Source organism: Phalacrocorax aristotelis, chromosome 21, assembly GCF_949628215.1.
Source record: "Phalacrocorax aristotelis chromosome 21, bGulAri2.1, whole genome shotgun sequence".
Classification (NCBI taxonomy): Eukaryota; Metazoa; Chordata; class Aves; order Suliformes; family Phalacrocoracidae; genus Phalacrocorax; species Phalacrocorax aristotelis.
The window spans coordinates 6472527-6495308 of NC_134296.1; the positions used below are offsets into that span (position 1 = coordinate 6472527).

Below are 22782 nucleotides of genomic sequence, written 5' to 3' on the forward strand. Positions count from 1 at the left end.
CGGGGGCGGGGGGGCCGGCTGAGGGGTTCCCTCGGGGGGGACTCCCCCGAAGTGCCTTCTCCGGCACATCCCAGCGTTTCCTTCCTTCCTCCCACCGGCCCTGGGGAACGGGCAGAGAAATCTTTTAAAAATCCTGCACGGGAGAGACAAATCTATTTCGGGATTTTCTTCAATAAAAAAGCAGCAGGAGGAGAAATTAATTTCTAAAGCTTGGTTTTAAAGTGCTGCGGGTTCCTTCCAGGTCTGCAGCTGCTACGTGTGTCACTGCGCATCTCCGTGGCCACCTTCCAGTACCTCCACAATCATTAGCGGGTATTATTCTCGCTCCCTCTTAGGAAGTAGGGGGATAATCATTCCCCATTTAACGGATGGGAAACTTGGCACAGCACAGATTAAGTGATTTGCTGACAGGCGCATAAGAAAATTGCGCCAGTCAAGCATTCTCTCAATTATGCCATCCTTGTAACTGCATAATTTCCCTGGGTGATTCCAAACACGGCGCATACTCCCTGCGCAGGGCTTCGGCGCTGCAAAGCGTGCGGCCAGCACCCACCCGCACCCACACGTGGGTTACACCGGTCCGTGCCCTTGGCATGGGGGTCCGCAGGGCACAGAACAGCTCTGGTCCCACAGACACGTACCACCCAAGGGCTGCCGGATCCAAGCGAACAGGAGCCCGGGATGTGCAGGTATGAACTGGGGGACACGAGAGGTTTGGGAGCCCGAGGGGTGCTCAGCTGCACGCGGGTGCTGCACCGACACCCGCTCCAGCATGCAGCGCTGCAGCCAAACGCTGCTTCGTCCTTGCAGCCCGCCCAGAGGCCAGCGGCTCCTTCTGCAGCCCAGTGGAAATTCCCCAGCAGCACCAGCACCGGGGCCTCCAGAGACCAGCAAACCTCCCTGGAGTTTGCTCCCGGCAGGAGTTGGGGCGCTGCCACGCCGGTGCAGCATTCCCACCGCAGCGAGCCTCCCCGGACGGATGATGCGGAGCAGAGAGGCTGGTGGGGAGCTGAGCTGGGGCTGCACCTGCCCGCTCGCAGCTCGCTGCCCTCGCCTCCCTGCCTGCGTCATCCCTCGCGTGGTTTTTCAGGCTCCCCTGCCCTCATTTGAATGGGCCCTGCCTGCCCAGCCTCCTAATCTGCCACTAAGTGGGACTGCCGATGAACGCCGTGATAAATTTAGAAAGAAATCTTTGTGTGGGTCAGAGGAAAAACACGGCGGCCTGGGGAATCCGAGCTGCAGCGAAGTGGTTTGATTTCCCGGCGCCGGCTCTGCTCTCTGCCTGCGCAGCAGGATTTAACGCTGAGATTCTTAGTGGTAAAAGCAAGAGGGATCCACAGGGTTTCTAGGTGGTCCTTACTCTGCTGGAGTTTATAAGATGAGGATGCCTTCATATAAAAATGACCGGTTCTAACCAATATTAGTGAAAAAGGAGCGGGGAGGGTTGTAGCCCGCGAGCGGCTGAGCTGCTCCAGCTCGGAGCGTGACCTGACATTTCAGCTGGAGCCTCTTAAAGAGCAAGTTTACCTTCCCCCAGGATTTGTTTATATGCACAAGTAGGGAAGGCGCTTTTAATTCCACTTTCAGGCTCCCGCCTGCCACACCACAGCGACATTGTTCCTTCGCGATTGCTTTTGTTAATCTGTTAAATTGTTTTTAAACAACAACAAAAATATAATAGTGTTAGCGGTGCAAAATCCCCCCGTGAAATCGCGAATCGAGCGCCATTTTCCTTACTAAAAGTCTGAACGCTGTTCAAAACTGGTTTATCATTTGCTGGTAAATTATATTGTACCAATGCAATACGAGGAAAAGAATTTTCTGAATGTGTTTCCTTTAATAAGCTATTAAGACCTTGTACTGCTAATTATACTATTAATTAGACGTCTTATCGTTCCTAAACACGTTAGCATGTTGCCGAAGCAGCAATAAGCCTCTGGGGCAGGCAGAAGATAAGAAAAGAAGGAAGATGCAAACGTCAAGATTACAAAAATGAAGGACAAAAAAAATCTCAAGTATAAGTACCAGAAATGGCAAATAAATAACCAAAGGCTGGCGGCATAATGCATTGTTTAATTTACAGGAATAAAAAAAATACGTATGCTGAAAGTGAACTTTCTAGGTGGAGGCCCTGGGACTCTGTCGTATGCAAGACAAAAAGAGATGTAACTCATTTCAAACCTTTTTTTTCTACAGTTGAGGTGGGAACCTGGAGCTAGTTGCCTTCTTCCCCCAACAAAATAACCTTCCGTTAGAAAACTAACAGAAAAACTGTTCAAAAATGTATTTTTTTTTCCTCCAGAAGCAAAACATGGACGATTTGCAATAGGAAAACCTTAACCCGACGCAATTCCCACACCTGATTCCACAGCCGCCCCCCCCAACCCCGCCCTCCTCTCCAGAAACAGCATCCCAGGCTTACCCATTCTCGCCTGGTTGCTTTAAGGTTAAAAAAGTAAACCTCGAAGCCTCGCAGCACTCGGCGCGCTTTCCTCGCACGCTGCGGAGGTGTTTCCTCCAGCCCTCGCGGGTCCGTCAGAAGCGACAAGAGGGGGCTGAGCCTGCGAGCACGGGACCGGCTCCGCGCACCAGCCCGAAGGCCCTTCTCACGCGGCGTGTTGTGCCTGAGACCTGGGTCCCGGCTCACGCTGTCCTACGTTCATCTCTGGCTCCATCCCAGGGTCTGCAACACAAGCATATTAAAATATTTTTAGAGCCCAGTTCTTCAGCATTTGCAGCTTTTCTCAGGAGAGCGATAATCTCATTTACATCTGTTACTACAAATCAAAAAACCCAGCAAATTAAATGGCTCTGAAGGCTAAGATTAGAGACTTAGATTTAAGACTCCTGTGAAGTGCCCGTGATGCAAATAGTTGTAAATATCATTTTTTTCTAGGGGGATGGAAAAGCCCTGCACAGATGCTGTTCCCTTTACCTTGAAGGCAAAGGCAGAAACACCGCATTGATGCAGCCGGACTGTGTTACGTGATGCCGGTTTCTCTTCTATGCTTAGAAAAGGAGAGAAAAGGAAATGAGCTTGAACATCACCCTTCACCAGCGCTGGGAGACGCCTTTACGGCCATCAGATGACGACCGAGCTTTTGGCTGACTCCAGACCGGTACAACACACGAATGCAGCGGGACTGGCTGGAGGAAGCCGAGGGCGCTGCCGGGTCCCCGGCGGCAGGGATGTGCCCTGGCTCCACCGGCGCTGCTTCGCCTCCTTCCTCTCCCTCAGGCATCCGAAGCGTAGCACACGGCGGTATCGAAGCCCGCCTGAGTTTCTGCGTTCCCCGTGCTTGGATCGAAAAGCCTGCCGTGGCCTCGCAGCAGATGGTGCCGCAAATATTGTAGAACTCCCACACGAGTTTTGCAGGATCAGGCGTCGAACAAGGAGGTGGGAAGTGGATTGATGGTAAATTTGTTTTAGAAATTTCATTTTAGATGTTCCCCGTTTCTGAAATATGAGCTTCAAAACCCACTGTATGTATTACTGCTTTCATAATGTCATAATGTTAATTAATTTGCCAGCCTCTTGGCTTTATTGCCGCCACCCTGGGGTGCCGCAGGGGGTTGTGGCAGAAGCAGGACTCTTCTTCAGGTGCTGCTTCTGACTGGGCACCGTTACCTAAGTACCAGCTTCCCTCTAGAGCAAAGGATTAAATGTTTTAGCAAAGCACAGCCAGCAGATAGCAGCATTGTTATATATAATATACCCTAGACTATTTCTGCTGTGGTTTCAAAGTCGTGCAGAAACCTTGGTGCATTTAAGCCTGAGGCCGTGACCCCCCGTTTCTGGGCAGCGGGGCGGTGGGTACGCCGGGCACCCCTCAGCTGGGCAGCAGCCTGGGCCGCCCAGGTAAATGCTTACGCTTGAAGAGAAGTAGTATTTCTGTAGCCTCTAAACTAAATTGCATTGATCAAAATTTCACGGCGCAACAAGGCCGTGTAAACTGGAATTTTAGCAAAATACTCAAGGAAATCTGTCCTGGCAGACCTGGAGCGTGGAGAGCACCAGGAGAGCTCATCTTTTTCCAGGGGCCTCCAAGGCACAACACGAGGCAAAACCCTGGTATCTTTGAGGGGCCATGAGTAGGACTGGGGCATCTTGCTGCTTGTGCAAGACTGATGCCACTGCTGAGGGGTCTCGGGCAGGGGGGCAGCTCTTCCCAGCGCTACACCAACGAAATGGGAATTAACACGCAGCAAACAGAGAAAGGAGCTGCTTTTCTCTGATCTGGGATGTCCTGGCCTACTGTGAAGGGCCTGTGATATTGAAGGGCAGGAGTTTTCTTAGCTAGGAGGGTTGTGCTGGTTTTGTTACGAAAGGGATGGAAGATCCACTGAGGGACAGAGTTAATAAGACTTAATTAAAACTTGTTTGCTCTGATAAATTTGATCCGTTTCAGCAATACACAGAGCAAGCCACCTTAAACTCACAGTAGCATTTTATGGCAGTTCAGATAGGAAGGTATTTCTTCATTTCTGAAAAAGTATTTGATTTCAACCTGCAGAAGGACTCGGGGGCTGCCTGGACGGGTGTCAGAGCTCCTGCTTCTGTTTCAGGCTGGGACATTAGGGACAGAGGTTGGACTTGATGATCCATGTAGGTCCCTTCCAACTCAGGACATTCTACGACATGAGCATGTCCTTTAATGGCTGTGTCACATTTATATTCATATTTAACACCTTGTATTTGTATCTCCCACCATTGCTCCCCAGAGAGTCCTTTCATGCTGATTATTCTCATCAGGGCATTTCACACCAATATAAGAATCCCCACCAGCCAAACAGCCTATACATGCACTGTCTGCGAGCAGGACGTGAGAGCATGAACGAGGCAAGAGCCCTTGCATCAGCCTTGAACCATGTTTATGGGAAAGCAGGTTGCTGGTGGAAGCTGAGACGGATTTAGCCTCCCAAAAGTCCCCCAAAGCGGCCCAAAAGCAGCTGCGAGCCTGTGGGCAGTGTGGGATGGTGAGAGGAGGAGGCTGCCCTGCAGATGGTGGGACCAGCGAGGAAGGAATGCAAGGGGTTTGATAAGGAAGGAATAATAATAATAACCTTTTCGGCAGGGCCAGAGCTGAGCCTGCCAGTGTTTACACACAGGCAAAAAACTTCCTGAGCTGGAAGCGCAGCTTTTTCCGCTGGCTCGGCTCCGTCCCTGCTCAGCCACCGCCGCGCTCGGCCTTTCCCTCAATCTGGATGTTTTAGAGAAAGCTTTTGTTTTGCCAAAGCAATTGACTGTAACTTTATTGTCTCAGCTTGGCTCTAGGACATACCCTGAGCTGTGAAAAATGCACCTGACTTTTGATTAGATCTCCCCCTTTCGATACAGCGAGTAGTGCTGATTAGATAAACGATTGCCAAAAAAGAAGCCAAGCCAACCCCAGCTCCCTAGCCCACCCCGCAGAGCAAGCCACGCTTCCACCAGCGCTTCCCCCGCGCCCTGCGGCAGCCAGGCCTCTCAGGAGAGAAAGTAAATTCGTTTTCCTTCATCTGTTCCCCTTGCAGCCGGGCTGTGGAGGTCAGAGCACCCTGAACTATAACCAAAACTGTCAGCGGTGGTGCCTAGCCATAGTCAGTACCCCCAGGAAGTACCCGGCGTGCCTCTGTCCGTGAGCCCCTGCTTAGGAGAAAAGCACTAGGAAGGCTCGGGCATCCCAGAGGGGAGAAGGCCGGGTCAGTAAAGATACCCAGCCCCAAACCTCCTGCTTTTATGGAGCTCGAGCATCTCTGCAAGAGCAGGCGCTAAGGGACTGCTGTGCATCGCCCTGCAAATTCTTTGAGGCAGAAACCATTGCTGGTTATTGCAGAGTGAGGAAGCCTTCATCTCCATCTTCATCCATGCACACACGCGTGTGCACACACCCCCCGCCCCGATGTCAGGTCAGACCCCAGCCCTGCAGATCACTCCATGAGACTGGAGTCTCATTTATTTATCCAGGAATTAGCTGGGTTTCTTAAACATCAGCAAATCAAACAACCGAGGCTTAATAAAGTGCTGCATGTCACTTGTCCTGCAAATGTGTTTGTTGAAAGACAGGGAAAATGTGCACAGAACAAGCCACAGCCTTTAGTCATAGTATTTCTGCTGGGAAACAACCCCTCCGCAAGGCGTTGTCCTCCCATCGCGCTGGCGCACGGCGCAGCCAGAGCCGCATCCCATCCCGGTGGGATAAAGAAACTGTTGTTCCAAGGACACAACGGAATAGCTGATTTTTAATACTCCATTTTTTTTTTTCAACTGGGATTATTTACAATGAGATTTGGGAGAAGCGATTCACACCCAAACAAACAAAACCTGAAACATTTTAAACCATGTTTAAATGACTCTTGCACCCACGCAAACAGCCCCAGATAATGATCGACGTTGCTGTCATTCCTTTAAGCGCTGTACCAAAAAAAAAAAAAAGCCTTCCTCTCAGGTGCTCAGCATTGAGAAAAATTGCGATAAATTCAGTATCAAGGGAGTAGCTCAGCTTCAAGGGCCATTCGTGTCCTTATTTTGGACGTGGCCGTCACTGCCGGTGCCAGCAGAGATTCTGCTCTGAACTGCAGCCTCTCGCGGGCTCGCACCAACACGGGGCTTGCACGACGACACCTGCGGCTCCCTGCAAATGAGCTGCCCTTGCTTGGGACCGAGCTCAAACCTGCCCCTGGTCCCTGGCTCTCCCCGAGCTGCGCATAGCTCAGCCCTGGGATGCGGCGTGCAGCACCGCTTGCCTCGGGAGCGGGATCAGTGCAGAGCTAGGTAGGACCTGCTCCCGCTGCTGGGGTTTTGGTGTTGGCCTTCCCTTACCAAAGCGAAAATACTTCTTTTTTGTCCATGTACCCCCTGCTGATGCAGAGGGAGAAACACCCACCATGGAGCCACGTTTCTGTCTAGCGCTCGTCCCACTGGGAGCCCTTTGGCATCTCTCGTTCCCCAAGTCCTACCCTCGGCACAATCGCCGCGTGTCGGGGGGCTGTGACGGGGCTGCCAGCCCCAGGGGTGCGCAGCGCCCTCCGCGCCCGTACCCAGTGTCCTCCACCGCACTTGAGAGAGATGGCCTCGTCGAACGCCGTCTCCAGTCCCTGGCATGAAGAGACCGGGGAAAATTTTACTCTACAACAACTACCTGCGTACTGGTAGGGTTAAAAAAGAAACAAGTTTGAGGTCTGTTCACATTTAAACCTTCAGTTCCACATGGAAAGTTTTACACAGGGCTTCAGCAAATTCTGCTGTAGTAGGAAACGCTAAAGAAGACATAAAGCACAAGAAGGGGGATTAAATGCCTGATGTTCTTAAAGGAGGAAGAAATCCTGCACTTAAACATAAAGATGAGATAAAAAACAACTCTGTTAACCAAAATGATCTGAAACCTGAGAGGTTTTTGTCACTGAAATCCCAATTTAACTATTTTAATCAGCCTAACACTCTGCCACCAGAAATTCTGCCTGTTTGGGGTCTGGCTCAAGGCTTCTGTAGCTTCAATCTGCCTCTGCTTAAAAGCTGTTTCAGGGCTAAGGGCACTTGCATTTCTCATTATGTTCTTCTAACCACAAAAGCAGAAAACAGCTGTGAAAAAGTGGCTTGTGTGGTCAGCGGGAGCAATAGGAGGAGGCAGAGAAGCAGGTCTTTGGCAGCTCTGGTGCTTGACGTGCTTTAGGCTGATTTCGAAGTTTTTCACAGAAATAATAATTAAAAAAAAAAAAGTTCTGCAATTCCCTAACTGTCCGTAGACAACTCTCGCTCGCTCGCTCCTTTCCGCTCCCCTCTTAGCGCACGCTAAGGATGCACTTCTCTGCCCGGTTCACATTTCCGTGTCGGCGGGGCTGTGCTGCCTGGCTGAGTGGCCGTTTTTGGAGGACACTTGGCCAGTGCCATTCTCCTGAGTCCCACCGTTGAGGTTTGGCTTCTCCTGCAGCTCAGGTTGCTCTTGGGGGGGCATCATCAACATCGTGTTCCCTTGGCTACCGTTTTCCGTGTAATATGGGTCTTCAGCCTAAACACGTACATAAATAACAAAGGCAGAGTTAGGAAAGGGAAAGGGCTGACACCAACCGGCTTTGATTGCAGGCAGCGGCTTGGCTGCCTGCCTGCGCTTCCTGGACAGGAGGTACAAACAACTGCAGGCATGGGAACCTGCTCTGGCTGACGAGAAGGGGAACAGAGGGCCTGAACCGTGCTGTGGCAAGATGAAGCAAGAACACCAGCCAGGAACTGCATTTTATTTTTTTATTCTCCTGGACCTGAAAAGAGAAGCTGGCAGGTTTTGTTGTTTTCTCATAACCAGGTTTTGGAGCTGACCCTGCCTTGGGTTTGCAAAGCTACCCTGTGACAGACCACCTCTGCCTTCCACTTTGGCCAAGTAAGAAGCAGCATTGAACGAAAGCTATGGAAATTGCCTCTTTTTTTCCCCTGTCCTTCTTTCTCTCAGCCTGTAAATAGATGCACAGCTCGTGGCAAGGTGCTAGCAGAAGGGCTCCTGCACTCCAGCAAACGGAAAGACACACTGTGTGGCTTGTGACTATAAGGAGCAGCTGCCTCTGGAGGATCCAGAGCAGTACCAGAGCGGCCTCAGGCCCCCACCAGTAAATCCCCATGTGTCGGACCGTGGCAGGTCCTCAGCAATGCAAGGGGTGCTGGTGGTCCCGGGCGGCGGGTGGCGATTGCCGGCTGGTAGCAGGCAGCCCCGCTCCTGGTTTGCTCCGTGGCACCCAGCACGCGCGGCAGGCTGCCGAGCCCCCGGGCCACCCTGCCGGTTCGCTCGGTCCCTTCGACGCCCTTCTGCGCGGCAGCGAGCTGGGTGTGCTGGACACGGAGCACCTAGAAATTGCATTGACACTGCCACGCATTTACACGGGCAGCTCCCAGCCACGCATTTATGTTGCCTTTCACTTGCTGCCAGCATCCAGGAGGCGGTACCCAAAGGCTCAAGAGTCCAAGCTGCAGTGTCCCTGCCTCTGACAGATGCGCATGTTTCGAGAGCATCCTTTCTGGCAATGAAATAACCTGATGGCTTCCCAGGACATGACTGTTCATGTGCCCACGAGCAGCGATGGGGGAAAAGCATGGCCTGTCCTCACTTTACAGAGGGCTCACGTCCCCGACAGTCACTCGTAGGGAAGAGTCCTCAGTGGTCAGCCTGCCTGGAAAGGGGAAAATGGAAATAGGAAATTTCTTTCTCTTTCTTTCTTGATATATTTTATTGCCGTCGCTTGTTAAGTGAGGGGAGAAAGAGCCTTTATTACAGCATCGGTACAAGACAGACATATAACTCAAACAGAGCAAATGGAAAGTTAAAGTGTGTCACTTTTAATGACAAATTCATAAGGTTTCGGTGTCTCTGGAGGGGTCTTGCTGGATGAGTTCTTACTGCTGAGCAAAAATAAATGTTAGACCTAGAAGTATGAGCGAGAAAGGGGAGGTTTTCCCACAGGAGCAATCAGCTAAGAGTTAATTTTAGAAGGCAAGAGAGGTTTCCCTTCACCCTGTACAGACTGGTCTCCCCACTCCTGCCCTTCGCCTTGCCCAGGCTGACCCAGCCCCGGGTCACAATGTCCCGCCGACCTGGGGACACACAGACAGGCTGAGGGTACCGAGCCGCAGGGTGCGGAGCAGCCCCCTCCTCTCCCACCCAGGCACCCCCCTGCCGCTCCGGGCTGCCTGCGCCGCCGGGCTCCTCTCTACCTGCTGTTCTGCCATCTATAAGCACTAACCAGCCTCTCTCCCGCGGGGCTCCAGCTCCGCCGCTTCATCAGGTAATATCCAGCCAAGCCCAGGAACGCCAGCAGGAGTCCAGATGTGACCAAGGCGATCAGGGTCTTCTGAGAAAAGTCCTGGTGGTTCCTCACATTCCCCCGTTTAAGGGATTTTATTCCCAACTGGAAAAAACACCAGAGATGGAAGTCGGACAAACAGGAAACGTGTGCATCTGCTGAACAGGCACCGGGCTTAAAAGAATGCTGCTCTTCACCTCCTGGTTAAACTTCACATAAACAAAGCTGGGCTTTGCTGCCCAAGCTCCTGAGCTTTGCACTTGCCCTGTGAGCTCTCACATCATCATGGTCTCGTCTCCATCCTAATGCCTTCTGTGGCACGGGGAAATTTTCTCCCTTGGACAAGAGCGTTCAGGCCCTGAGATTTACAGCATGCATCTGCATGGATGAAATATCTCTTGTGGGCTGCTGTTGCGGCTCTGTTTGGTGCCATTTATACAGGCACCTGGAGCTCAGCTTCACAAGCCAATGGCAGCCTCACTGGAGCATTGAGAGGAGGAATTAATTAATATCAGCGTGGTACTTTGAAGAAGCAGCGTGCCAATTACATCCTAAGAGTTATTGTTGGGGTCTAGGCCTTTTATAAGAAAATACTACCAAATTTTACAGTAACTATTTCAAGCACTTCTGCCTTCAGTGGTTGTATTAGTGCTCTTACGCGCACTGCTGCCTCGCTGCGTGCCTGGTGCTTGGCTCCAACCCTCTCGTGCCAGTGCCCCACAAGCACCTCTGAGATGGAGGCAGGTTCGGCCTCAGCCATCTGCCCCAGCCTCAACAGACTGTCTAAAAAAGAAATCTTTTCTCCAGCCACTCAGGCCAACCATTTTTCTCAGCTGAATTTGCTCAAGGAATTTACCTTTTCCCAGTGAGACTCCTGGAGTATATCTGTAGCAGGATCTGCAAGGTTTAAAACAGGAGAGGCACGTTATGCTGCAGCTAATGCCAGCACCGAAGAGCCTGGCCAACGCTGAGCCCCTTCGCTGCTCTGGAGGCAACGCCGTGGCTCTGGGGATCTGGCCAGACCCCAGAAGGAAGAGCAGTGGTCGCAGAGAGACGCCTCCTCCCAGGCTGCAACTGAGGATGTGTGTTCCACAGCCTCTCCCCACGAGCAGCCCCCTCTCTCGGTGCCCGCACCGAGGCCATTATCCAGCGGCATCAACGGCAGCCAAAGGGATGAGCTCAACTGACCTCTCTCACCGACGAGGACGAGCAGCATGCAGTCACGGTCCACCTCGGATTTAGCGAGCTTAATCTGGCAGGGGGAGGGGACGCGGTGGGCGCTGTCTTCGCATATTGCACTCCATAAGTCCGATCCCTTCCCCTCTAAAAAGTGTTTCTGCAAAATTTTCAAACAAATGGCCATTGAACCAACCAAACCGACAAATTCTCTGCCTCAGCTGTGCTGAAGATGTACCTGCTACCGGTAACGCTGTGCAGGCACCCTTTGTGTTTTGGTGGCTTATCTGTGCTCTGCAAAGCTGAGCAGAAGCAACTACAAGTGACAAACAGCTCTGGGCTGGGTGTCAGAGCTTCACCTCCCACTTCACCCCTGCTTTGAGCCCTAGTACCAACACCTAGAAAATGGAGATGCTTATTTCTTGTTTCTTAACTTAATGAGATTAAATTAAATGAAGATATTATTAGCAACTCTTGTAAATGGCACTTAAACCAGGCTAAATTTAGGCTCTGTATCACATGGCAAGTCCCTCCGATTTTTGGACTGAAACAGCCGCCTGAAGAGCCCTATTGTTTCAGAGTCCCAGGCAGGGGCTGGGAAAGGAGGGAAATAACAAAGAAGCATTGAGCCTTCCTGTTTAGGAAATGTCTTCAATGTTTTTGCTAGGTTGCTGATCAAAAGCTAGGCAGAAAAATACAAATTTCTCACATTTTAGAGCTGAACCAACTCTTGGGTGGAAGAGGAAGAGGAGTGAGGAGCTGCAGCCTTTCCCTTCTAGGGGCCAATTTCTGTATCAGACAGGATAGGCTTTCTCCTCGGGTCTATTTTCAGCCACAGTCAGGCTTGGAGACAGAGCCCACAGTTGCTAAAAGACCTTATCAGCTTCCCTAACATCCTCCCAGCTGGGGACATCATCTGAACTATGGCCATGTCCACCCCCTCAAGACAGAGACCGGCTCCAGCTGAATCCCCCGCCCTGCCCCTGCCCTCCCCTCGCTCCCCGGGAGGCACCCGCCAACGTGGGGCTACGAAAGAGGAGAAAACCCTCTTGTCTTGCAGCGTTGTGCAGAGCCAGGGGGCTCAGTGCCTTCCTCTCTGTGCCTTAGGATTGCCTCAGTGGTGAGCTGGGATCGCCACATCCTCTTAGTGTACAAAAACGCAGAGACTTCTCCAGGGGAGAATAACAAACAAATCACTTTCAGCTGCTTCTATAGAGCTTGGCTTGGGGTGTGAAAGGCCAAGATGGAACGAGAGACCCAAGTGTGTATTTTCCTTTCTCTGCTGTGGAAAGAACTCATCGGCTTGTCAGAATTTCCCTTCGCAATTAGCAGCGCTGGGTGCCAGCTTATTGCTCATTTGCTTTGGGAAAGGCCAGCAGGAAAGTGAGACACGGCACGGTCCCTCCTATCTGCTCTCCTTGCAGATGCTCTTATCTGGTTCCCAGGTTCAGCGGCTGCTGAGCCTGAGCTGGTTTTTCCCACTCGATTGGTTGAGGTGGAAGCATGGGAGAGGTCTGCTGTGGGGCGCAAGCTCCCAGAAAAGCACGGTTGGAAGCGGGGCAGTTTGACTCGTTTCTCATGGAGCGAGGCTTAAGAGTACATGCAATTAGATACAACTCTGTAGGGTACGTTATATATGCACCCATTCATGTATGTGCAGGCACGTGATGCATGCAGGATGTGCCCAGGAGGTGCCGTTGCCCACTAGATGGCATCTGTGATCAGAATCACTTGCTCCCGGAGGAGTTTCCATGTGAATTCTTGCTAAAGAGCAGTCCCTTTAAACAGGAACAAGTTTAAATGCCATTTAATCGCCAATTTGCAGAGAAAAGCCAAGTAAGAATTCACTCATCCTAAGTGGTGGCAGTATGGCTGACCAGCAGAAGTAAAATTAATCATCATCATTTTATACCCAGGGCATTGCCAAACCTGCTGTCCCACAAGCTCCAGCACCATCTGGCCTCTGTTGCAGGTTGTTTCCTGCGTGAAAAGGTTTCTTTCCTCCCACCCACAACGGTGTCTCAGCTGGACCCTCTTCTGCTTTTACAGATGCTTGGGTTTTGGTGCGCAAGGGCCAAGGACAGTTACAGAGAGCCTGGGATTCCCTTAGGAGTCGGGGCAGCTGGGGACGCTGATCTACCACCCGCGCTCCTTCAGAAGCCCTGTTTTCTTTCCTAGGGCAGTTGGCAAGACAAAGAAAGGCAGTCGCCTTCCCAACAGGGAAGAGGAAGAAGAAGAACAAAGGCAATTTCCCGTTAAACACGGTGGGAGATACTTTGAAAACTAAACTGACCCCAGGGCTTAATCATGAAAAAGGAGGTTTTATGCAACCAGGAGGTCGCATTTATCCTGGGACTGCTGGGATCGTCCCTCTGGGATCCTCCTGGGACTGCTGCGACCGTCCCCACCTCCGCCAGTTTGGCACAGCTCAAATGCGGTGCCCCAGGGATGACGGCGTGAGCTCCCAGCCCAAACCAACCCCCCAGGTCCGGTGGGTGACCCCATCGCTGCAAGCCTGAGAGCGCTGCAGGAACCTGCCCGCGGCTGTTTGCTTGCAGCCCCCCCTCCTGCATTGCCCAACCCCCAGAGACGTGGGGCTACTTGCAACTCACGCAAGTGTTGAACTCTTTGAGCTGCAAGCAGATGGCTCCAGTGTCGCTCACTTCTTTGACGTTGTGGCACGTAATGGGCTGGAAGGCAAAAACCACAGTGGTGGTGTCAGTGAACTGTCGGGGGGTTGTGAGACAAGTCCAGCCTCCCCGCGGTCCCACAGCCCGCGGTGCCCACCTGCACCCTCACCTTCGGGCTGTCCCCGCTCGTGTGCACTGGCGTGGTGGTAGCCAAGACAGGAGGCTGCTCCGAGGTGGCAGCAAAGCTCGTCGGAGCCAACGTGGTCCCGGGGGTTTCTGCCGTCATGCTGAGTTCAATCGCTGGGCTCTTGGTTGTGGGGATCCCTTGGCTCGCGTGGCCTGCCTCCGAGGGGGTGCCCAGCAGCTGCGTGGGGGCTTGGCTGGGCTGCGGGCTCGTCCGCTTGCTGCTGAGCCCCGGGGAGGTGCGGCTGGTTGCCAGGAACGTGGTCGCAGCTTCGGTTTTGAAGAAATGCAATGAAAAGGATACATGAGAAAGCGTAAGTCCTCTAAAAAATCAATGCGTGGCATTGCGATGACTGAAGTACAATATTGATTTGTCATAGTCAGCGGTACCAGAACGTGTCATTGGCCGTATAAGAAAAGCACATTAGACTTGCTTCAGTTACCTAATTGTTACATGTGCTTCATAATCTGTTTACAATAGGCTAATTTCCTGGGCATACGCTGCACCGCAGCAAAGATGCCATTGCCTGACCTCGCCTGCATTGCCCTCGCCTCCCCCTTGACCTGGCGTCTTCAAGAAGATGTACTGATTTCAAACAGCATAAGAGAAAGGCACCGTACATCCGTGCAAGGGTCCCAGCTTCACAGCCCTTCAGAGCCTTGGCCTCTTACCAGAAAGGCTGGCAGACCTCTTACGGGTGCCATTTGCTGAGCAAAGAACAGGTACGCTGAGATAAAAGACTGATGAGCATTTTGTCCCATCATCTCTTGGCTGTTTTGAAAAGGAAGGGTCTAAGCTGCCCGTCCTGAAGACGGCAGTGTTAGGTTGCCTCGGGTGGGGTTTTTTGGACAGGATTAAATCTTTTGACAATACTGCCAGGCTCTTTTTTGAGAGCACAACCCATGCTTTGACTGTGCAGTTTCTTGGGGCAAGCCTATGCACTTAATAAATCCGATTATTAATGCAAATGCTACCAGGACTCACAGAGCGAGGGAGGGGAGTGACTACCGGGCGTCTCTGCCGTCGGCTTGGCGCTGCTGGGGGCTCCGGGGGCTCCAGTGGCCGCCGTGCTGCTGCCGTCTTTCATTTCCATGGCTGGGGCCGTGGGTGTGGGGTTGCTTGTTGTGCTCCCAGAAGTTTTGCCTGGGGACAGAGGAAGGTATTAAGGGCTGCCGCCCCCCCCGCCCCGAGCCCCTGCACGCCCCCGAGGGTCCCTGCGGGCAGGGCAGAGGGGCGTTAGCTGCTTTCACAAATTCGCTTTCTTCTTGCCCCAAAATGGCAGGCTGCCTTAGAGGTCATATGGGAGAGGATCAGAGACTAAACATTTCAGCTGGGCCGGTACCAAACTTCAGTGCAGCCCTCACAGAGGGTCCTGGGCTCTTGGGGCGGCGCTGGAGGAGACCAGGCTCGTTTCTGCCCTCATCCTGCCCGATCCTCAGGCTTACCGAGGGATGCACAAAGCTCTGCACAAAGCCGGATTTCATAGTAGTTTGGGTTTATAATCCTTGGAGGAAAGACTCAGGCCTTGGAAGAGATCACTTGTGCGCCTCAGGAAAAATAAGTTGGATTTGCAGTTGCAGGCACAATCTCAAAGTAAATAGAAACATTCCCATTGGCTTGGGACCAGCTCTGACTCATGAGCAAAAACATCTTTGGAGGTAAAACACAATGTTTGGAGAATGGTTTGCTGCTCTAACTTAAAGTTTATATATTGCTTCCTGGTATGTTACAAAGATGACACTTGCAGCTTTTCCTACCGAAACGAACTGTGAGTCAGTGAAAATGCATTTCTTCCCTTTTTTATTCTTAAGATCTATTTCCACTTTTTACAAACAGCATCAGTCTCTACTCCAGGGCTGTTGCTGTTTAAGGTTCTCATCCAGCCACTAAAGAGAAAATCACAGAAAATACGTTGTTTCATTTGTATTTCTGCCCAGGGGAGCCTGAGCTCCAAGAGGAGTTACTTCATCCTTCCAAACAACCGTTCGAGATGGAGCATCCGCTGCCAGTTAAACATCCATTGATGTATTGTGCGCTGCACTAGTGTCCTGGCAGGCATTCCCCTGAGCTGGGGGTGTTCGTACCTCGCTGGATCAGGTCTACAGTCCCTGGATGGTTTATGAGAAGCAAAGACCGACACACCGCAGTTCATTCTGGCAGCGGGTGACGGCAGGCAGAGCTGCTCGGCTGTTCCTGCAGCCGGTGGGTGGTTGTGGAGGGTGCCGGGGTGGCCGGGGGGGATCCCCGCAGGGCCACCCGTGCTGGTGCATCCCATCCGGCCCCATTCCCTCCCATCCCGGCTGGGCCCCGGCGGGCTGCAGCTGCTCTGGGCGCGGGAGCACCGGCGGGGGGAGGCGGGGGCCCTGCCGAGGGCTCGGTGCAGGTGTCTGGAGCTGGGATTTAGGTTCTGGCATGGCTTTTATTTAAGGGAGAAGTTACTTCTCTCCAAGACAATTCAGTTCCAACTGGTTAAATCACCGAGTTTTTCTGATGAATTTTAACAAATCAAAAGCAGGAGGCATGACTGTGTGCCCAGAATAATGAGTAGCACGAAGTTAAATCCGCGCTTGGCATGCAGCTTTGTGTTTGCACGGCCGTTAGCAGGGAACTTTACATCACTACAACAATGTAGCGCCTGGACTTGACCTCCCCAAGTGCCACAGCCACCCAAGCACCTTTGAACTGTTCCAGATGTTTGTAAAGCACCAGAGGTATTTCTAATCAAAGTCTTTTCACCACTGAATATCATAAATTGAAGCCTGGATTATTGCTCAGTGTAATCTGTAGAAGGCTTGTCACATAGTATTTCTTTTTCTTCCCTTTACTGCGCTGTGTGCAGGCACTTTTATAGAAAACACGGCTAAGTTTTTTGAAACCTTAGGACTCATGAGATAAATAATGATCCAGATGTGAACTGGATAATCCACATGGTGCTCAGCTAAAGTGGGTCATTTATTGCACCATACATTTTTACTAGCTTTGCTAAACTTTGTCAATTTGTTAGTACTAAGGGTTTAAGAGTTTAAGCCAAGCCATTTATTAACCTCACAGAAATCTTCACCTAGTAGTGATAGCACATGCAGGAGCAAAAGCAGGCAGATACACGAAAGAAAACTGTACTTCACGGTACTGGTTGCATTTATGTCTCTAGCTTTTAAAAAGTAAATGCCTCTGATTTTTATAAATATTTTAATTATGGTGCTTAGGATGTATCTCAGCTCAAATCAAATTAAAAAAAAAAAGCAACAATATAAATGTCAAAGTAGTTGATTTGGTCCAAAACTCATCCCTGACCACAGAAGGCAATGGCAAAGGCTCAGGAAACAGGACAAAAATTTCCATAATTTTCCCCTACTCTGCACCCACAGCAAATTAAAGACAGGGGTTTCTCCCCTGCACCCCCATCCCTCCAAGGAGGAAGGTGCAACCCCTAGGGGGTTCCCAGCCCGTAACTGCACCTCCTACGCCGATACAGGAACCTCTTGGCAAACCTTTCGGTAAACCTTTCGCTAACTGGGCGCCTGCTGCAGTGCTGGGACACAGAAAGCCAGCGCCAGGATGGTTTCTCCAACTCTTCTGCATGTTTAACACAGTGTTTTTCCAAGCTCAGCCGGAGCACGAGGAGGGCTGCGGGGAAGCGCCGCCGGTGAGCCGGCACCACGGTGCCGCTGGTGCCAGCGCTGCAGGGGCGGAGGGTGAGGGCACCGGGGCGAGCAGGGAGCGCTGGAGCCGCCGCCAGCCCAGGCTTCCCGCGGCAGCTCCTCCGAGCGCTCCAGCCTGCATCACTCACGCCTTCCCACTTTTACTGCTCTCAGCCATGTGGCAGGAATTCAAGCGGGTGGAGCCCTCTTCCCTCTGGAAATATCTGATAAAAATCCCTTCCCTCCCCCTTTTCCGTCTCCCAGACAGGATATGGGTGTGGGGCCGCAGTCACGCAGGGCGCACAGGGCAGGGGGCTGCGGGAGCCCCCCCCAGGCCGCCGCGCCAAACCCCAGCTGCCGGACCAAGGGTTTCCTCGGGCTCGGGGCCCCTGCGGCAGCGGGGCGCTGCTCGGGAGCCCGGCACCTTCCTGCAGACCGAGGTTGCTCCTGGCTTGCACAGTTACAATGTGCAGCCCTCTAAAGGACATTAAACTCAAGTTGCTGTGCGTTTTAAAGCTTCTTGTTCCTTAACTGATTTTTAGAGCTTTTCTAGATGTTGCGAAAGACGTGAAGGCAAGAAAGAATGCTTCAAAATGACAAGAAAAGAGATTTTTTAAAAAATTAAGTTTGGCAGAGATGAATAAAAATATATAAAACAGAAAGACAAAAACAAATTTTAAAAAGGGTTTTAGTAGGTACTAATATAATACGTGCACGCTTTTCCATGTAAGTCTTGGGACAAGCTCAGGCCAGCTCTGCACGTGGTTTATCGATACCTGGTTTTGCCACCACGAGCCGCTCGCGGCATCACGCCGCCGCGCGGGCGGAGGGCTCTCGGGCAGCCCCGCCGCATCGGCCCGCTCCGCGGACCAGGGCCGAGCGTAAAGTTCTCCCCCACCCAATGCAGTTCAGCAGTTCCCCAAAGGATCGGGCAAACCCCAGAACTGCGTGTTTCTCCCTGCGAGGCTGGACGAGGCTGCTCGTTGCTCGGGAGTCAGACTGCAGCTGGCAGCTGGTCCGGACCCGGCCTCCAGCCTCCCCACGCCGCAACCACCCGTGGCACTTGTAGAAGACCCTCACCTGGCCCAGCGTGGCACGGGGGGTGTTTTTCCCCCCGTAAAACACGTGGCTTTAGCTGAAGCTGTCCCGGGGGGCAGGTGGAGGCTGGTCGTCCCACCCTCGTCAGCGCTGCCAGGAGCCAACCCGAGCACAAACGCCCCAGAATTGGGATTTCCACTGGGGGATGCACGGCTGAAACCTTCGCTTGAGTCACTCGGGCTCCCCAAAGCGATGAAGAGCATGCAGAGCCCCAGGGAAGGGCTCCCTAGTTTTGCCCTCCTCTGCACGGCAGCTACATTGAACAGAAATAAACCTCCACTTTCCAACAAGTAGCCAATAAAGCACCATAATATCCTGCAGAAACATGGAGCGTTGGCTGCTCTGGCAAAAGGAACAACATTTTGCAGCATTAAACCCCCTGTCACCCAGTAGCTTTGTCTTTACAAAGACAAAGCTTTTTATCACTTTTGGATCACTTCTGCATCACTTTTGCTCTGTGCTACAAGGAACTCGGGTTTTGCAGTTCAGGTAAACACTTTTGGCTTACACCCTCGCGCGCTGCTCACTTCAGCCCAACCAGACAGTCCTCAATTTTATTTCTTTCAAATAAAATCATGGGTTTTTTCCTTCCTGTAAAAATTAACATAGGCTGGAGGGTCGGGGACAACGGCTCGGGTGAGCAATATACCTTGGCAGCAAAGGGAACATGAAAGGAGCACCGTGAAACAGAAGAAGAAAATGCAGCAAATTCTTCCAATAGATCTAGTCGCTCACATTCATGTGAGTAAGGAAAAATTACATGTGAGGAGACACCCGCGGGCTCCTGGCTCCTGGCCCAGCACACTAGGCAGCACACGGAGTGCTGCTTCACTGGTTTAGTCCCTTTTTATTACTTTATGGTTGTTGGTTTTGGGACAAAAATGGTAATATTTCCCTAAAATATAACCCTTCAGAAAGTACTACCTAGAGAAAACCTCTGTATTATTATTCACTTTTTCATATGATGAATATTTGAAGAGCTAGAATAGGCAATTTTAATATTTATGGAGATTCCTTTGATTTTCAGAAAATGTTTAGTTCCTACCACAAAACAAAAGTAAGGCTGATTTACACCAATGCAGACTGAGGAACGACTTGACCTGTGGCTGCACGTCACAGCTTTGCACGCTGCATTTGCCTCCCCTTGCGTTATCTGTAATGTTACAGGGAGCTCTTGTACCCAGATTGCTCTCCTTTCCAAACCAGCAGCATTTTCGGTTTGCAGCGCATCGCTGTGCATGTGCTGGCCAGGATGCCTGATGCAGTGCTGCTCCGTAAAATGTCACTGCAGTGTTCTTTACGTGAAATTCCAATCTCCACCGACCACTCAGTACCATGCATCCCCCCGGGCTGCTGTTTCAGAAGGAGTTGCCCCATGCATGAGTCTGGCGCTGCTCAGCGCTTGTAACCCTGGGATTTGCTGCGGTCACTACTCACCCGACAGCTCCACGACACAGAATGCGATCCAGAAAAGCTGTCTCCACTTCATTATTTTTAAACTTCCCAAGAACAGCATTCCTGCTTGCAGCTCCCACTAAAACTGGATCTGGCTGTGACAGCTCCTGGATTTTCAGTCCTGCAGCAGCTCTGAGCTCATGTAGCTTGGTTTTGGTTCAAGCCTTTGAGATCACTCGGTTGTGGGGTGGGTTTCTCTTCAGGGGTTGTGCTTATGGTTCAAGACTGCGAGGTGGAGTTTCTCTGATTTGATTTCACAGTTTTATATAGTTCATGGCAACCTCACTATCACTTAGGTAATTTTCTCCTCCCCACTTTCCTGCCAGAGCTTCAAAACAAACAAAAGGACAACCCTCTCCCCAGCAAAGGAGCCCAAAGCCTCGCTGGGCTTAACTCTTTCCTGAGAGCTGCTTGCTTTCCTCTTCAAGTGAAGGCTCCAGCTGGAACGAAGGATTACAGCAGAGCCTCCCGCTAAACTTCCCTCAAAGCAAAGTAAACACAGTCTGATGGGAGCAGAGACGCGGAGGAACCGCAGGTCCAGCTACCGCCGGCGAGCCCCGCGCGCGGTCCCCGGGCTGTGCTGTGGCCAGCGCTGTGGAAAGGGGGGAGCTCTGAAACCCGGCTTTGGAACCTGACATTTTCTCAGCAAATTAAGCAGGGAACTCAAGGATGTGAAATCATCACTGACCTGAAGAGAAGCAACTCCATTAGCTTCACTAAATTGACTTCGGTCAAACAGAGAGCATGAATGAAATGGTTTAGAGAAGGTCTGGGGGAGAGAAAAACCCACTGGCAAAAACTTCTGCATAAAACCTGGAGCAGAGGAGGGACTTGAGACTAATAAATAACTTCCTGGAGCTCGTTCCCATTAATAACACATTATAGAAGCATTAAAAACAGTACAGAAATACTGACTGCAGCTTTATTACCAGGCTGAACTTTACCCAGTGGAAACGGTTGGCCCTGGCTGGCCGGTTTTCCAGTGGCTGCGCCGCAGGCACATGTGGGACCAGCTCAGGAGCCGGCAGGACGAGGGATGCTCTGCAGCGGGCAGCAAACGGGGCTGAGTCACGGCATCCTAACGCAGCCTTAAAGAAACATGTGGATCTCCAAAAGCATTGATTTAAAAAAAAAAACAAAAACAAACTTTGATATTTCCATTTCTTGCTTTTTACGTCTGGGGACACCAAAGGCAACAGAAATGACTTAGCAATCATTTTGGCCTTTGGGGATTAAAGAAAAAAAAAAAAATATATGCCCATTTGGGAAACTAAACTCTAGCTGAGTCTGAATTCTTCCTTTTCTTTTACAGCTCAAAGTGATGTGGTCACCAAAGGAGCCATTGCTGACAGGAAATCAGAAGTGAGGTGGCCAGGAAAACAGCTATGGAAGGAGGACAACGAAGCACTTGCTCAATGTAGTATCTTTTCGTGGGAGCCCCCGTTACGCTCAGTCACACGGCTGTGGTCAGCAAAGGGATTGAAAGACAGGAAAAAAAGATAGGGTAATATTATGTGCAAAGAAATCCCCAAATAACATTTCCAGCATACACATTTATTGCTACGACAAAATTCCAGTAGCTTTTGGTTTTAGCTTAGGACAGGGGTTGGATGAGATGATGTTTAAAGGTCCTTCCAACCCAAACCATTCTGCAGTTCTGTGATAGGAAAATGTCTCTAGGAAGGAAACATCTGTAGCTATGAAGTGTGCTCCAGCATCTATATAAAGATTTCTATTATGTCCAGTAATCTAATACTGAGTGACAGAGCTATACAGCTCCATTAAAGACCAGAATATCCCGGTAAAATATGGTCTACAACACAGTATGAAACCTGAGTGTGGACACGGCCCAGCTGTCTCCAACTGTTCCCACCAAACATTTTCTCTTTTTTTCCTCTCTCAGACACACACGCACTGGGAAACGCGTGACTTGGTACAAGCACAGGATCGCATGCATATCCGTTTAGAAAATATATTCAAAAGATCACAGAATCCCAGAATCCCAGCTTGGAAGGGACCTCAGGGACCATCTAGTCCAACCTTTCTGGGAAGAGCACAGGCTAGACAAGATGGCCCAGCACCCTGTCCAGACGACTTTTAAAGGTGTCCGACGTGGCCGAGTCAACCCCTTCCCTGGGGAGATTATTCCAGTGGTGACTGTCCTCGCTGTGAAACACTTCCCTCTCGTGTCCAATGGGAATCTCCCCAAGGGCAACTTCTGTCCAGCCCCCCTTGTCCTCTCCATGGGACTCCGTGTAAAAAGGGAACCTCCATCTTCTTTGTAGCTGCCCCTTAAGTCCTGGTACGTGGGGATGAGATCCCCTCTGAGCCTCCTTTTCTCAAGGCTGAACAAACCCAGCTCTCCCAGCCTAGCCTCATACGGCAGCTTCCCAGTCCTTGGTGGCCCTTCTCTGGGCCCCTTCCAGCCTGGCCACATCCTTTTTGTACAGTGGGGACCAGAACTGGACACAGCGCTCCAGGTGTGGCCTGACAAGCCACAAGATGAAATGAGAAAAGTAGAGTGAGACAAAGGTCCTGTTTAAATAGCAGATTTTTTTTTTTTATATTAAAGTGAGAATTTTGGTTGAATAATACAGCTAAAAATAAAAAGTTGAAATTTCAAACTATCAGCCACCAGGAAGACAGAAGACCATCTGGTGAGGACCAACATCCCGTCACACTGAAAAACATCAAGAAAAGCTGCCAGGCTACCTCTGGCAGGATGGCTCGGGACCACTCTTGGAATCATAGAATCACGGAATCATTAAGGCTGGAAAAGACCTCTGGGATCACCAAGTCCAACCCCCAACCCAACACCCCCAACCTCCTAAAC

At 51.2% G+C, this 22782-nt stretch overlaps 1 protein-coding gene across 2 annotated transcripts; it reads right to left on the minus strand.

The window, feature by feature from the left end:
* Positions 1-6204: 6204 nt before the first annotated feature.
* Positions 6205-20218, minus strand: CD34 (CD34 molecule). 2 transcript variants are annotated; one of them, XM_075115846.1, is made up of 8 exons: positions 19932-20218; positions 14740-14898; positions 13741-14024; positions 13554-13631; positions 10954-11101; positions 10622-10662; positions 9706-9870; positions 6205-7988 (listed from the first exon to the last, which is right to left on the minus strand). In XM_075115846.1, the coding sequence occupies exons 1-8, from the start codon at positions 20008-20010 to the stop codon at positions 7797-7799; spliced, it is 1146 nt and encodes a 381-aa protein (XP_074971947.1). In that variant the 5' UTR covers positions 20011-20218; the 3' UTR covers positions 6205-7796. The 2 variants fall into 2 exon arrangements, with proteins under 2 accessions (XP_074971947.1, XP_074971948.1); XM_075115847.1 differs by lacking the exon at positions 6205-7988 and adding an exon at positions 9281-9361 and having other exon boundaries at positions 19932-20185.
* Between the last annotated feature and the right edge of the window lie 2564 nt (positions 20219-22782).

Coding starts and splice junctions, on each gene's coding strand:
- CD34 (XM_075115846.1), bottom strand. CDS start 20,010: ATGCTGTTCTTGGGAAGTTTAAAAATAATGAAGTGGAGACAGCTTTTC. Junction 14,899..19,931: donor CTGTGTCGTGGAGCTGTCGG/GTGAGTAGTGAC, acceptor CTCTGTCCCCAG/GCAAAACTTCTGGGAGCACA. Junction 10,663..10,953: donor CGTCCTCGTCGGTGAGAGAG/GTCAGTTGAGCT, acceptor TAAACCTTGCAG/ATCCTGCTACAGATATACTC.